General features: G+C 42.3%; 1 protein-coding gene across 1 annotated transcript; it reads left to right on the forward strand.

Annotated features, from left to right (window-relative positions):
* Positions 1–4,942: 4,942 nt before the first annotated feature.
* LOC135557494 (E3 UFM1-protein ligase 1-like) lies at positions 4,943–14,800 on the forward strand. Its single transcript, XM_064990792.1, has 19 exons — positions 4,943–5,209; positions 5,699–5,844; positions 6,037–6,065; positions 6,181–6,278; positions 6,365–6,479; positions 6,655–6,785; positions 6,883–6,941; positions 7,140–7,286; positions 7,405–7,580; positions 7,733–7,912; positions 8,024–8,150; positions 8,325–8,447; positions 9,615–9,735; positions 10,061–10,227; positions 10,372–10,502; positions 10,626–10,706; positions 12,296–12,381; positions 12,504–12,684; positions 12,937–14,800. The coding sequence occupies exons 1-19, from the start codon at positions 5,133–5,135 to the stop codon at positions 13,144–13,146; spliced, it is 2,385 nt and encodes a 794-aa protein (XP_064846864.1). The 5' UTR covers positions 4,943–5,132; the 3' UTR covers positions 13,147–14,800.
* Positions 14,801–15,920: the final 1,120 nt, after the last annotated feature.

The following is a 15,920-nucleotide window of genomic DNA, read 5'->3' on the forward strand; positions in this document are numbered from 1 at the left end:
TGGCTCATTTGCTTCTGCAATGTTGTGGTTTGATGTTATGGTATCTCAAACGTATACAAAAGCTGAAGAACATACACACATCCAGGTACTTTCTGCAAGTGTGGAAGTCTGGATGTCATAAGGTGAATTCACCAATTTGTAAGTCGCTCTGGATAAGAGCGTCTGCCAAATGACTTAAATGTAAATGTAAGTTGTAGGCCAACTCATGGAAAACAGAAAGGAAAACGCTGTGCACTGTTGCTCATGCTCCTAGGTGATTTTATAACGTTTTGACCCTCAGGTCTTTATCGGGCAGGATTCCTTTCTGTATCTCATGAAACATAGCCTGGTCTCGTGTGTGTGATAACCAGGACACATCCGTTTGGAATATGTTAAGCAGGGCTGTGCACAGACGTTTGAGGGGCAGCTGCTCAAAATGACCCCCCCCCATCCCCTCCCCCACATGCCCCATTCAACCAGTTAGCAAGTCGTACGTTTCAGAGTTTCCTAGTTCCGAATATCAGATGAACGCGGCAATAGCCGATATGGTGGTTAGCTAGAGTCGACTACCTCTGTTGCTGCTGCTGACACACGTGCAACTCCCAACAAAAGAAAGGATGAAGTTGGGTCGTAGATGCTTGCCTAGGTAGCCTTGCTCCGGCCAAACGCTACGCCACTCCCACGGACATTAGTTTCTTCTCCGCGTTGAGTCTGGATCTGAGTACTTCCCCACCGATTTCTAGAACGCAAACACATTCTAACTGTTCTGATTGGTCCCAGAAACTGATTGGTTGGGCCAGAACATTTAGATGCAGCATTTAGAAAATTCGTTATTGGCTTTGTTACTCTGATTAGAAATGATCCAATCACTGATGACTTTGTTTTGGACAACACCCCTCATCACCACAAACAACTTCAATCAAGAGCAATAGTAATGGTGTCTTTTCGTAGGCACTTACTCTGCCATGGTTCATTGGACAAAGCCTATGGGAAAATAAAGTCTGTGTTAAACACAGGCTTAGCCTTTTACCGAAGCGGGATAAATCAGTCACATAAATATACTTTGAAACAAAAGTATAAACCTCCCATACGTGGTTATGGGCTTTAAAAAAAGAAGGCACCTACCATGTCAGATATCGAGTTGAAATATTACATTTTGAGTTTGCATCCCAATATTATACTTTATATACATGACACCATGTAACACCAAGTACCACACATAAAGCCAATCATTCGTTCAGATGCACGATAAACCACTCATCAAGGAGCCCTGTGGCTGCATTGATCGCAATGCACTTGTGGGGTCCTGAACATGCCTGACAGGCACCACTGTCTCCCAGGCTGCGTGCCGCCCCCAGGACCAAAGCCAATCGCATGCAAAGAATTACGCAGTTAACTTGGCTAGTATTGTGAGCTAGCTGATTAGCTAGGCAGTCTTGTTAGCTAGCAAGCTAGCGTGTTATCTATGCTGAATAGCTCATGTGTATAATTATAAGGGCCACTTTTGTTTTACCTTTATTTAACTAGGCCAGTCAGTTGAGAACAAATGCTTATTTACAATGACGGCCTACCCCGGCGAAACCCTAACGAAGCTGGGCCAGTTCTGCGCCGCCCTATGGGACTCCCAATCACAGCCGGTTGTGATACAGCCTGGATTCGAACAAGGGTGTCTGTAGTGATGCCTCTAGCACTGAGATGAGGTGCCTTAGATCGTTGTGCCTCTCGGGGCCCCAAAATGTTTTGTGGATAATATTTAAATTTGCAGTGGGTGAGCTCCATTCCAGACAGGCTGATCATATTCCATTTCATCCTCACACTCATAATCAGGATGTGCCGTGTAATGCTGTTTCATAGTTAACTAATCTGCCTGCAAGGAGCATTATCAACTTTATAGACTGATGCATATAATCCAGAGTGGGTGAGCTCTAGTTTTAGCAGGAAGATCAGATTCAATAGCAGCTGCAGGCTGATAAATCAGGATTCTGCCTTGTGGGCTGTTTCACATGTAAGACTTTTTGTTATGTAGTGATCATGAGAATTCAATTGTGATCTCCCAAATATGTTTTATTTATTCATATGTCCTCTCTGGGTGGTCGTATGAAATCACCAATCGAGCAGCGGAAGAATTCAGTTTATTGCCTCTCTGCTGCTCATCTGTCTTTCTGCCTCTCTCAGCTGCGCGTATCAGCCAACCAAGACAGACCGAATATTGATTATGATGTAAATCAAGTGTTAATCAAATGATAGCTGCAGCTGCTGCAGCAGTACTGTTGATATTATATTTTAAATAGGTCGTTTATTCCTACACACACTCACGCATCTCAAGACATGCGTGTTTTGAATACCGGGCGCGCGCAATCTCCGTGGGCAGTCCGCGGAATAGGCGCAACCTATCGTGCGCGAGCTGCAGAGTAGACCAACATGCGCCACCATAGACTAAAAATGAGGGTGCAACCAGCGGATGGGGTGAGGGTGGCGAGCTTGACGACGTGACGTGGGTTCAGAACAGCAAAGAACAAATATATTATACCACCACCCAAAAAGGCACTTGCCGAGTGGAAGGGCAAAGGGTGCTCAGTCACAGGTAGATCTCGATCTGTTTTTCAGCAGAATTTCCATCCTTGTAATCTCTTCTGTACACTCTTAGAAAAAAATGTTCCAAAAGGGTTATTCAGCTGTCCCTGTAGGAGAACCCTTTTTGGTTCCAGGTAGAACCCTTTGTGGAAAGTAACCCAAAAGAGTTATACCTGCAACCAAAAGGGTTCTATCTGGAATCAAAAATAGTTCCTCAAAAGGTTCTCCTATGGGGACAGCTGAAGAACCCTTTAACTGTAGATAGCTTTTTTTTCAGTGGTGTAAAGTACCAAAATACTTTAAATTACTACGTAAGTCATCTACGTATCTTTACTATTCATATTTTTGACTAATTTTAGTTCACTACATTCCTAAAGAAAATGATGTACTTTTTACTCCATACATTTTCCCTGACACCCAACAGTAATCATAACATTTTGAATGCTTAGCAGGACAGAACATTGTCCAAATCGCACACGTAACAAGAGAACATCCCTACTGCTTCTGATCTGGCGGACTCACTAAACACATGCTTTGTTTGTAAATTATGTCTGAGAGTTGAAGTGAGCCAGGGTCAATCTTTGGAATTTGTCATTATTTTTTACTTTTGATACTTAAGAATATTTTAGTAACCACATTTACTTTTGATACTTAAGTATATTTAAAGCCAAATACTATTAGACTTTTACTCAGGTAGTATTTTGCTGGATGATTTTCACTTTTACTTGAGTCATTTTCTATAAATGTACCTTTTACTCAAGTAGGAGAATAGAGTACTTTTTCCACCATGCATTTTTTCTAATAGTGTAGGCTACACCATTGCATAGAAGTAATTAATTTAGTCTTTCAATAAGCCAATTTGTTTCATAGGCTGGTTTCCAGTGAGCAATTTGCAACAATGGATAATCAAATTTGTAGAAAGCTTTTGTAGAAAGCTTGAATTTGCTGGACTTTCTGACGGGCCACCTCCAGGTGGTGAAGTTAGGAAACAACATCTCCACCCTGCTGATCCTCAACATTGGGGTCCCATAAGGGTGCGTTCTCAGCCCTCTCCTGTACTCCCTGTTCACCCATGACTGCTTGGCCATTCACGCTTCCAACTCAATCATCAAGTTTGCAGACGACACTACAGCGGTAGGCCTGATTTACCAACAACGATGAGACAGCTTACAGGGAGGAGGTGAGGGCCCTCGTAGTGTGGTGTCAGGAAAACAACCTCTCACTTAACGTCAACAAAACAAATAAGATGATCGTGGACTTCAGGAAACAGCAGAGGGAGCAGGAGCACCCCCCCCTCGGCGTAAACATCACAGACAAACTGAAATGGTCCACCCTCAACCGCAAGGCTCTCCAGAGGGTCTGCACAACGCATCACCTGGGGCAAACTACCTGACCTCCAGGACACCTACAGCACCCAATGCCAAAAAGATCATCAAAGACAACAACCACCTGAGCCACTGCATGTTCACCCCGCTATCATCCAGAAGGCGAGGTCACTACAGGTGCGTCAAAGCTTGGACCGAGAGACTGAAAAACAGCTTCTATCAAGGCCATCAGACTGTTAAACAGCCATCACTAACATAGAGAGGCCGCTGCCAACATACAGACTCAAATCTCTGGCCACTTAAATAATGGACTTAAAGGTATCACTAGTCACTTTAAATAACGGCACTTTAATAATGTTTACATATCCTGTGTTACTCATCTCATATGCGTATACTCTATTCATAGTGGTAAGAGCGTTGGACTAGTAACCGGAAGGTTTCAAGTTCAAATCCCCGAGCTGACAAGGTACAAATCTGTCGTTCTGCCCCGGAACAGGCAGTTAACCCACTTTTCCTAGGCCATCATTGAAAATAAGAATTTGTTCTTAACTGACTTGCCTAGTTAAATGAAGGTAAAATAAAAAGTCTACACCATCTACTGCATCTTGCCTATGCTGCACGCCATCTCTCATCCATATATTTATATGTACATATTTTTATTCATCCCTTTACATTTGTGTGTATGAGGTAGTTGTGAATTTGTTAGATATTACTGCATAGTCAGAGCTAGAAACACAAGCATTTCGCTACACTCGCATTAACATCTGCTAACCATGTGTATGTGACCAATAAAATGTGATATGATTTCCCGCTCTCAGGCAGTTTTTATGAAATTAGGCTATTTTGATAATAAATGTGTGTGAATCAGTGAAATTCACAAACTAGAATTGTGTTTTTGTGTGACTCTATAATAAGGTGTGTTTTGATGTTTTCCCAAAGATGTGTTGTGCAGCTGTCAGATGATGATGCTACTGAATTGAATTCCGTGACGTCACGAGCAAGGAAGGAGGAGGTGTGGCGGGAAAAAGGGGTGGAATAAATGGTGTTTTTTGGACTCCCATGCTTTCCGTACTACGTTACGGTTATGTTGACGTGTGGCTTTTGTGACTCACTAGCCTGCTAGCTGTACTTTGTACAACATGGTTTAGCTAGTAGTGACAATTTAACATTAGTCAACGAGCTGAAGTTTACCTCCATGCAAAGCTGTACTAAAACAGTTATACCTTCGAACAGTTTGAGAAGCCAACAAATACGATGGCAGCTGCCTGGGAAGAAATCAGACGTCTGGCAGCGGATTTTCAGAGAGCACAGTTTGCTGACACAGTGCAGAGGTAATGCCAGCTGGCTAGTGCAAAATAGCTATCTATAACCATAGTCCTAGCTATTTGGCTAGCTAAATCCATTGTTGACGAGCTAAATCGCTAAGCACAACAATGCGCATTGGCTGCTAACTTATTAACGTGAAACTAGCAAATGAACTACTTTAGCTAGCTAAGGCTTATGATCTAACGTTAGCTATGGTGGGCTGAACTGCTGGCTGAACCAACTTAGACAGCTAGCGACGAGTATAGCTGTCCTATCTGAGCCTTTTTAAGGGGGCTTCCTGCAGCAGTGTTTTTTTAGCTGGACTAATCTTGTATTACCATGGTTTCCAAACCATAACATAACATGGGCCTTTGGGAAACTGCTGCTAGAGCAAGCCATTGATACGCTGTATCAGGGGACCCAAATACCTTTTTTTAAATTGGTAGAATTAGATATAGACCTGATTTCTAAGGTCTCTGTGTGTAAATGCCTCTTCTACTGGAAATCCTTCCCAGGTTGTCAGAGAGAAACTGCATTGAAATCGTTGCCAAGCTGGTTGCAGAGAAGAAGTTGGATGTGGTACACACACTTGATGGCAAGGAATACATCACCCCATCCCAGATCAGTAGGGAGATACGGGATGAGCTTTACATCCATGGAGGTCAGTTGGCTCCTAGACCACCTTCTGATTCCAATGCCTCAGTCTTCAAACAAGTGTTGCACTCATTCATCACAGGTCATGGCTGCATAGATGTTCAAGGGTTATCATACACCTGCATTAATTGACATGGACAAAAATGTATGGAAAATATGGTGATATGTTTTTTTTATCTTGTGTTTTTGCTTTCCAAAGGTCGGGTCAACATTGTGGACCTACAAAAGGTGTGCATTACTACTGATTCCTTCTGCTAGTGTGCAGCACTGTAGTAGTTTTATTTCACTTACCATATTGTCGAAAGACACTTTTTGATATATATAATTATTTCTTTGCATACAGATTATCAATGTTGATTGGGTTCATGTTGAGGCCAGAGCAAATGACATTGCAAGATCTGATAAAAGTGTTCAACTGGTTCTGGGGCAGCTTATCGATGAGTAAGTAGGACTTTTTCCACATTATGTGTTGTTCTTTGTTGTACTGTCAACTACTAGAGTTACAGATTTGTTCTGAATTCTTCTAGAAACTACCTGAATCGTGTGTCTGAGGAGGTGAACGATAAACTACAAGAGGCTGGCTTGGTGAACATCCCAGAACTATGTAAAAACTATGATCTTCCGGGTGATTTTCTGACTGAGGTGAGTAATGAGCCACCTTTGTATCTTTACCAATACCGTCCTCAAACTATGTGCAATTAATTATGTATCCTTTCAGTAGTGTATCTGTGCTTGGGCTTTCGGCTTGGGCTTTCAGCTTGAGGTGCATTTGTGGACCTGTACATAGCTATTATCTGTTAACCACTTTGTATCCTAGGAGCTGTCAAAGCGCCTTGGGAAAGTCATCCAAGGCCAGATGGATGAGTACAACAGGGGAGTCTTATTCACCCCTGCGTTCGTGTCTCGCCACAGAGCTCGCATCCGTGGGCTTTTTAGTGCAGTGACTCGGTAGGTTTCATCGAAATCCTTTCTTCCCTTGCTTTTAATCCAATACGGTCTTCCCTCCCTGCTCCTAATAATAAATGAATTTAATCTCCTTGTGTAGGCCAACACCAGTCAGTAACGTGATTGGCGTCTATGGTTTTCAGGAACATCTTCTCTACTGTAAGTAGCTATTCTTTCTGTTGTGTTAAAATTCAAACCCCGCTGTCAGAATATTGTCAGCACTATACGATGTGTATAACGGTTTGTACTGTATATGAACACACAGATCAACCAATGTTTGGAGTAGGCCTAATCAAACATGCACTTATGTCACTCTGTCTTTCAAATAACATTTAATCTTGGTCCGTTGTTGCCCAGCTGTTTTGGAGGAGCTGGTGAATACTGGCCGTCTGAAAGGCACTGTGGTGGGGGGCCGGCAGGACAAGGCTGTGTACATCCCTGACATCTACTCCAAAACACAGAACACCTGGGTGGACTCCTTCCTCAAGCAGAATGGATACTTAGGTCCTCTAACCTACTAAGATTATTGGTTGCAATATTTATTTTTTGTAATTTCTGTACTGTAGGTCTGCCTAAAATGTGAATTGTTCCCTAAAACGTTCCCTCTGTTCCCGCCACGCAGAGTTTGATGCCTTGATCAGACTTGGCATCCCTGACCCAGTGAGCTATATCAAGAAACGTTTCAAGTCCAGCAAGCTGCTGTTCCTCAGGGCGGCCTGTGTTGGCCAGGCCCTAGTAGAACAGGTGGAGGCCTCCGTGGAGGAGGCTGTCAACTCTGCCACATGGACAGATGTGCAGGTCCATACAAACCTTCCTGTACTTAATTTTCTGCCAAAGCACCAATTAATATATTGCAAAATGTCTTTGCTTTAATATAATAATCTTCACTTGAGTTACTCAGCCTTGCTCACTTTAAGTATCCGATGTGCTCTCCCATTTTTGACATATAGCCCATTCTGCCCAGCTGTCTGTCCATGGAGGACGTTGGCATTATAATCAACGAGGCCATGAGAAAGACCAACGTGCAGTCAACTGCCAGGATCCTGGGCGACACTGTGGTGGTCAGCGAGAAGTTCATCAGCAACTGTCTCTCTCTCTTTGATGAGGCCATGCAGCATAAAGCCCTTAAGGTAAAACGCACCTGTCATGAAGTTGCCTGATGGGCCAAAACTGGGATTGTCTTTTGATAGGGACGTATAGCTGTGTCTCCTCTCCATCAATTCAATGATGTTCACTTTAAGGAAGTCAAGAACAACCCTGTTTTCCTGATAACGGAAGACGATCTCAAGCAAGGCTATATGATGACAGAAAACACAGCACCTTCCAAAAAGGAAAAAAGGGAGGCGGAGAGGAGGAAAAAGACTACAGGTAGTACAGGCCAGGCCTCTTTTTAATCCCTAAAATGTCTGTTAGGTTATCAACTAGACGTAGGCTGAAAAGAGTTTATAGCCCAAGTATTTCCTGCCGGGTGGTTGAGATTTGATCCCTGTTTAGTTCCCTGGTATTATTTCATTGGTTGACTGTTCTTGTTTTGCTTCCTAGAGGGCAGTGGCTGTAAAGGAGGTGGTGGAGGATGCAATGCCAGAGAGGTCAGGATACGCAAAACCAAGAAGAAGGGCAGGAGGGACGACGACAGTGACGAGGAGGCGGCAGTCACCCCACAAAGTATTTGTAGTGGCTAAGGTTCCTAGAGTTAAAAAGAAGGCCGCTTCCTTAGACGCCAAATACGGACTTTGTTATTTGCGTTTACATAGATGATTCTTGACGGTTCTTGATTGCAGATATATTTATTACTCACAATGAGATTGATCAATAGGCAGTGCATTTAATACTTGCCACGAAGCCTCTCTCCACTGCGATCCAAGCTCTGCATTCTGTTGTTCAACAAAGTTCCAATTCGATTCAATGCAGCGCAAACATTTTCAGATGAATGTTCTTACGTTGTGTTGTCCATATTTACATTTCGATACCGTCCCTGTATCTAGAAATTATTTTACTAATGTGGTGGCGACGGTTCCTAAAGTTCAAAAAGCCCACTTCCTTACACGCCAAATACAGACTTGGTTATACTCGTATCCATAGATGATACTAAAGAGTTCTTGATTGCAGTTAAATTATATTTATTACTCACAATGACATTGTCCAGAGTTGCCACACAGATTCCAATTATGCCTATATTTGTTTCCATTATGGCATCTGTGAGGGCACGGGCAGCGCCTTTTTGAGGCAATCTCCATCTTAGCGATTGGCTGATCCCTCCTGATGGCCCAGTTGGACATGACTCCAATAGGGTCATCAGGAGTCCCACCCAGTTGACTACATGAAAATGGTGGGAGCGGTCAATGCACATGCTAAAATGGCCTTTTGGCCACTAGTCCTCTGTCATTTTCTATGGGGCTGCACACCTGTCCTAATTATTGTTCCTGATGCCATCTTTCCCCATAACCCCTTTATATGCTTTTCTACAGGGAAACCCATAATAGGACACTAGGTGTCATAACAATAAGGGAGTTTCCCATGACAAGCATTTCTATTCAATTACAAATCAACCAAATATCTTCTAATACATTTTCTTTCCACATACAAAATGGCTCTAACAGTATGACTACGGTCATTATGTAGCCTCTTCCATACTGAATTCACTATGTAGCACAGTAAAACCTTATTTCAATGAATGTACACTTACATTGTTTGTTCGGTGAGGCAGTTCTACGTAGCAACGCGTTACCGGTTGTGTTGGAAGAGATGGCTCCCCTGGGTGCCTAAGTCTATTAGCGTAAGACAAAGGTAACCCCATGAGACCAATTATATTTTCTTTTTACTCTTTTGCAGATCGTAACAAACCGACTGAAGTCCCCTTCATGTCCCTGGAGGAAATTGCAGCTGTCCTAGAAGGGCAAGTGTGCGACTGCCCTGAAGAAATCCTCTCCGAGTTGGCAGAACATTTAGTAAGGTAAGGGTCCCAGTCAAAATCACTTTGGAGCACAATGGATTTACCCCCACGCTCCACAGACAAAAGGAACATTGTGTATCAATGGCGGCAGGTTGCCTAGTGGTTAGAGCGTTGGGCCGTAACCGAAAGGTTGCTAGATCAAATCCCCGAGCTGACAATGTAAAAAATCTGTCCTTCTGCCCCTGAACAAGGCAGTTAACTCACTGTTCCCCGTTAGGCTGTCATTGTAAATAAGAATTTGTTTTTAACTGACTTGCCTAGTTAAATAATGTAAAAAAAAAAAAAAAAAACATTTTTCAACATGTCAGAGTCTTACTGTCTGCAGGCCTTTGACAAAGACCTACCAGGAGGTGGTTCGGACTGTGTTCATGTCCTCCACTGTCTCCACGACCGGGGTGACCAAGAAGAGAAGTGTGAAAGACTTCCAGGAGGAGCTCTCCAACCTGTACAACAACATCAGACTTTTTGAGAAAGGGACTAAGCTCTTCTCTGGTAAACTGCTTTATTTGCCCCCCCCCCCCAGAAGTAGAGGTTGTCCTCACCACCAACACATTAAACATAAAACATATCATCCACATTAAACATAAAACATGTCATCCCAGAATGAACATCAACTGAGATATTTGACCCCCGCAGATGAGACTCAGGTCCTCATTGCCAAGCACGTCCTGAAGACTGTGTGCACAGACGTCACCAACATCCTGGTGAATTTCATGGCGGCTGAATTGATGATGTCAGCAGAGAATCCCAGCTCTATCACCAACGAAGTTAGTTCTCCTCTCAGCCTTCTCATTCCGTACCTGCTCATTCCTGTTAGTTTAGGTTGTGTTATTCAGTTAGGCTTTGTGAATGTGTACTGTACATTCCCATAAATCACTATCTCTCTTTAGGTGAGAGTGAAGATATTAGGGAAATTACCAGAGGAAACCAAAGGACCTCTTATGAAGGTGCACAACAGTCTCAATGGAAAGGTCAGTTACAGTTGAATTCGGAAGTTTACATACACTTAGGTTGGAGTCATTAACTCGTTTTTCAACCACTCCAAAAATTTCTTGTTAACAAACTATCGTTTTGGCAAGTTGCTCAGGACAAGTAATTTTTCCAACAATTGTTTACAGACAGATTATTGTCATGGTTTTAGAAGCTTCTGATTGACATCATTTGAGTCAATTGGAGGTGTACCTGTGGGTGTATTTCAAGGCCTACCTTCATACTCAGTGCCTCTTTGCTTGACATCATGGGGAAATCAGCCAAGACCTACCTCAGAAAAAAAATTGTAGACCACAAGTCTGGTTCATCCTTGGGAGCAATTTCCAAATGCCTGAAGGTAGCACATTCATCTGTACAAACAATAGTACGCAAGTATAAACACCATGGGACCACGCAGCCGTCATACCGCTCAGGAAGGAGACTCGTTCTGTCTCCTAGAGATGAACATACTTTGCTGTGAAAAGGGCAAATCAATCCCAGAACAACAGTAAAGGTCCTTGTGAAAATTCTGGAGGAAACCTGTACAAAAGTATCAGTATCCACAGTTAAATGAGTTCTATATCAACATTACCTGAAAGGGCGCCCAGCAAGGAAGAATCCACTGCTCCAAAACCGCCATAATAAAAAAAAGCCAGACTACGGTTTGCAACTGCACTTGGGGACAAAAATCATACTTTTTGGAGAAATGTCTTCTGGTCTGATGAAACAAAAATACAACAGTTAGGCAATAATGACCATCGTTATATTTGGAGGAAAAAGGGGGAGGCTTGCAAGCCGGAGAACACCAACCCAACCGTGAAGCACGGGGGTAGCAGCATCTTGTTGTGGGGGTGCTTTGCTGCAGGAGGGACTGGTGCACTTCACAAAATAGAATCATGAGGTAGGAAAATTACGTGGATATATTGAAGCAACATCTCAAGACATCAGTCAGTAAGTTAAAGCTTGGTCGCAAATGGGTCTTCCAAATGGACAATGACCCCAAGCATACTTCCAAAGTTGTGGAAAAGTGGCTTAAGGACAACAAAGTCAAGGTATTGGAGTGGCCATCACAAAGCCCCTGACCTCAATCCCATAGAAAATTTGTGGGCAGAACTGAAAAGGTGTGTGCGAGCAAGGAGGCCTACAAACCTGACTCAGTTACACCAGCTCTGTCAGGAGGAATGGGCCAAAATTCACCCAACTTATTGTTGAAGGCTCCCCGAAACGTTTGACGCAAGTTAAACCATTTAAAGGCAATGCTACCAAATACTAATTGAGTGTATGTAAACTTCTGACCCACTGAGAATGTGATGAAAGAAATAAAAGCTGAAATCATTCTCTACTATTATTCTGACATTTCACATTCTTAAAATGAAGTGGTGATCCAAACTGACCGAAGATGGAATTTTTACTAGGATTAAATGCTAGGAATTGTGAAGTTTAAATGTATTTGGCTAAGGTATGTAAAATGAACATACAGAAGGTAATAGTTTGAGGTTTACATTATTGCAGATGTTAGTATAAAGCATAAATGTTTGAGATTGTTCTGATGTATGGAAACGTTTTCTAACATTATTGATATTTTCTTCAGACGATTGAAGATTTTCTAACCAACATAGAAACTGCGGTTGAGGTGTGTGGATTCATGCTGAAGAAGGGAGATAAGAAAAGAGAAAGGTAAAAACCAGTATCATCCTGCTTTAGACTTTCCTAAAATGAAGTCCAAGCATTTACTCTGCTGTCGATAAACCTGGACTGGAGATACACATTCTTGGCTGACGTGTGTTCTTGTCCACTAGACAGGCCCTGTTCCTGCACCGGCAGGCTCTAATAGAGCAGCTGAAGGACACTGAGGACCCAGCCCTGATTCTCCACCTGACCAGCGTGCTGCTCTTCCAGGCCAGCACCCACTGCATGCTGCACGCCCCCGGACGCTGTGTCCCCCAGATCATAGGCACTCTGGTGGGCCGCATCTCTGAGGTACTACCTCCCCTCTCTTCTTGGTTCTCATTGATAATCTAGCTATATTGCAAGTGTTATTATACTAGAAATAGTTAGTGATGTGTACTTTTGCCACCTTGTAAGTATTAGGGATATTTTATGTTAGGTCTATGAGACACACTTTTGTATGGTGGTATTTTGTTCATGCAGCACTCAAGTTTGGACCTGTTACAATTGACAGTTTTACTTCATACTGAAGGTTTTGTATGAGTGTGGTTGTTGTTGTTTCAGGAGCAGCACAGGCTGCTGACAGGCTACCAGGCCCTGGTGGTTAAGCAGTTAGTGAGCCAGAGCCAGGGAAAGAAGCAGGAGCAAGGGGAAGGAGAGAACCCAGAGGCGGGGGATGAGGCAGAGGCCATCCGGAAAGAGCTGGTTTCTCTGACCAGCGAGGTAAAGGATCTGGTCCTCTCTCAGAAGAAGACGTCTGGGACTGAAGAGTGAATAACAACTTTGACTGCTTTGAAGTTGGCGACTGCCAGCTCTCTGATTTTACAAATCACCTAGCTACTCAGTATTACACTGAACAAAAAATATAAAACACATATAAAGTGTTGGTTCCATGTTTTGTGAACTGAAATAAAATATCCCAGAAATGTTCCATAGGCACAACACTTATTTAGCTCAAATTTTACACACATTTCTTCTTTGCTAAGATATTCTATCCACCTGAGAAGTGTGGCATATCAAGAAGCTGATTAAACAGCATGATCATTATACAGGTGCACTGTGTGTTGGTGACAAAAGGCCACCCAAATATTTTGTCACAAAACACAATACCACAAGTTTAGGGAGCAGCATGCAAGTAGCATGCTGACTGCAGGAATGTCCACCACAGCTGTTGCCAAAGCATTGAATGTTAATTTCTCTACCATAAGCCACCTTTAACGTAGTTTGTGAGAATATGGCAGTATGTCCAACCGGCCTCAACTGCAGACCACGTGTGGGAGAGCGGTTTGCTGATGTCACCGTTGTGAACAGAGTGTCCCATGGTGGGGTTATGGTATGGGCAGGCATAAGCTATGGACAACAAACATAATTGCATTTTATTGATGGCTATTTGAATGCACAGAGATACCATGGTGAGATACTGAGGCACATTGCCGAGCCACTCACCAGTCGCCGTCACCTCATGTTTTAGCATGACCATGCAGAGCCTCAAGTCCCAAGGATCTGTACACAATTCCTGGAAGCTGAAAATGTCCAAATTCTTCCCTGGCCTGCATACTCACCAGACATGTCACCCATTGAGCATGTTTGTGATGCTCTGGATAAAGGTGTATGACCGCATGTTCCAGTTCCTTGCCAATATCCGGCTACTTTGCACAGCCTTTGGCGAGGAGTGGAACAACATTCCACAGGCCGCAATCAACAGCCTGATCAACTCTATGCGAAGGAGATGTCTTACTGTTTTTCTGATCTATGCGCCTAGCTTTTTTGTAAGGTATCTGTATTCCCAGTCAAGTGAAATCCATAGTTTAGGGCCTAATGAATTTATTTCAATGGACTTTTTTTAAACTGTAACTCAAATTTGAAATTGTTCAATGTTGAGTTTATATTTTTGTTCAGTATATTTGTAGATCAGTCAGTCACAATTTCCCCACAATACAGATTTGATGTTCTCGAACACGGCCAATGAATGATCAGAAACCTAGAAAAAAATATGAATTAATGATGAAATAATGTATGTGGTAGAGTTGTAAGTGGTCCTGTAATTTGGGGCGGAAGGGTAGCCTCGTGGTTAGAGCGTTGGACTAGTAACCGGAAGGTTGCAAGTTCAAACCCCCAAACTGACAAGGTACAAATCTGTCATTCTGCCCCTGAACAGGCAGTTAACCCACTGTTCCTAGGCCGTCATTGAAAATAAGAATTTGTTCTTAACTGACTTGCCTAGTTAAATAAAGGTAAAATAATTTTATTTATTTTTAATTATTGGTGGTAAATTCCAAAAGTATTCAGCCCCTTTGGATTTGTTCACATTTTGTCACAAAGGGGGATTAAAATGGATTTAATGGTAATTTTTTGTCAACAATATACACAAAATATTCTGTAATATCAAATGTTTTATACATAATTTAAAATAAAAAATACAAAAGTGTGTATATCTATATAGTCGTTGCATACATATTCAGCCCCTTTTTGTTTAGGCAAGCCTAAATTAGTTCAGGAGTAAAATTTGCCTTCACAACTCACAAACTCACAAAGGGATTGACATGATTTTTGAAGATTTATCCTTCCTCTGTCCCACATAAATACATCTCTAAGGTCCCTCAGTCAGGTATTGAATTTCAAGCACAGATTAAATTACAAAGACCAAGGAACTTTTCGAAAGCCTCATAAAAAATGGCAGTGATTGGTAGATGGGTGACCATAACAAATCAGACATTGAATATATCTTTAAGTAAGTCAATAATTATGCTGTGGGTGACGTATTAAACCACCCAGGCACAAAGATAGCCATTGGTGATTTTAAAACAGCTACAGAGTTCAATGGCTGTGATGGGAGAGAACTGAGGATGGATCAACAACATTGTAGTGAGTCCACAATAATATACTAAATGACAGAGGGAAAAGAACACAAATATAAAAAGTATTCCAAAACAAAAATCTTGTATGCAATAAGGCACGAAAATAATACTGCAAAGCCCTATGTGTGGGGCAAATCCAATTTTTTATTTATTTAATTTTTTATTTCACCTTTATTTAACCAGGTAGGCTAGTTGAGAACAAGTTCTCATTTGCAACTGCGACCTGGCCAAGATAAAGCATAGCAGTGTGAACAGACAACACAGAGTTACACATGGAGTAAACAATTAACAAGTCAATAACACAGTAGAAAAAAAGGGGAGTCTATATACATTGTGTGCAAAAAGGCATGAGGAGGTAGGCGAATAATTACAATTTTGCAGATTAACACTGGAGTGATAAATGATCAGATGGTCATGTACAGGTAGAGATACTGGTGTGCAAAAGAGCAGAAAAGTAAATAAATAAAAACAGTATGGGGATGAGGTAGGTGAAAATGGGTGGGCTATTTACCAATAGACTATGTACAGCTGCAGCGATCGGTTAGCTGCTCAGATAGCACATGTTTGAAGTTGGTGAGGGAGATAAAAGTCTCCAACTTCAGGGATTTTTGCAATTCGTTCCAGTCACAGGCAGCAGAGTACTGGAATGAAAGGCGGCCAAATGAGGTGTTGGCTTTAGGGATGATCAGT

The sequence above is a fragment of the Oncorhynchus masou genome, chromosome 16, assembly GCF_036934945.1.
Source record: "Oncorhynchus masou masou isolate Uvic2021 chromosome 16, UVic_Omas_1.1, whole genome shotgun sequence".
NCBI classification, from domain to species: domain Eukaryota; kingdom Metazoa; phylum Chordata; class Actinopteri; order Salmoniformes; family Salmonidae; genus Oncorhynchus; species Oncorhynchus masou.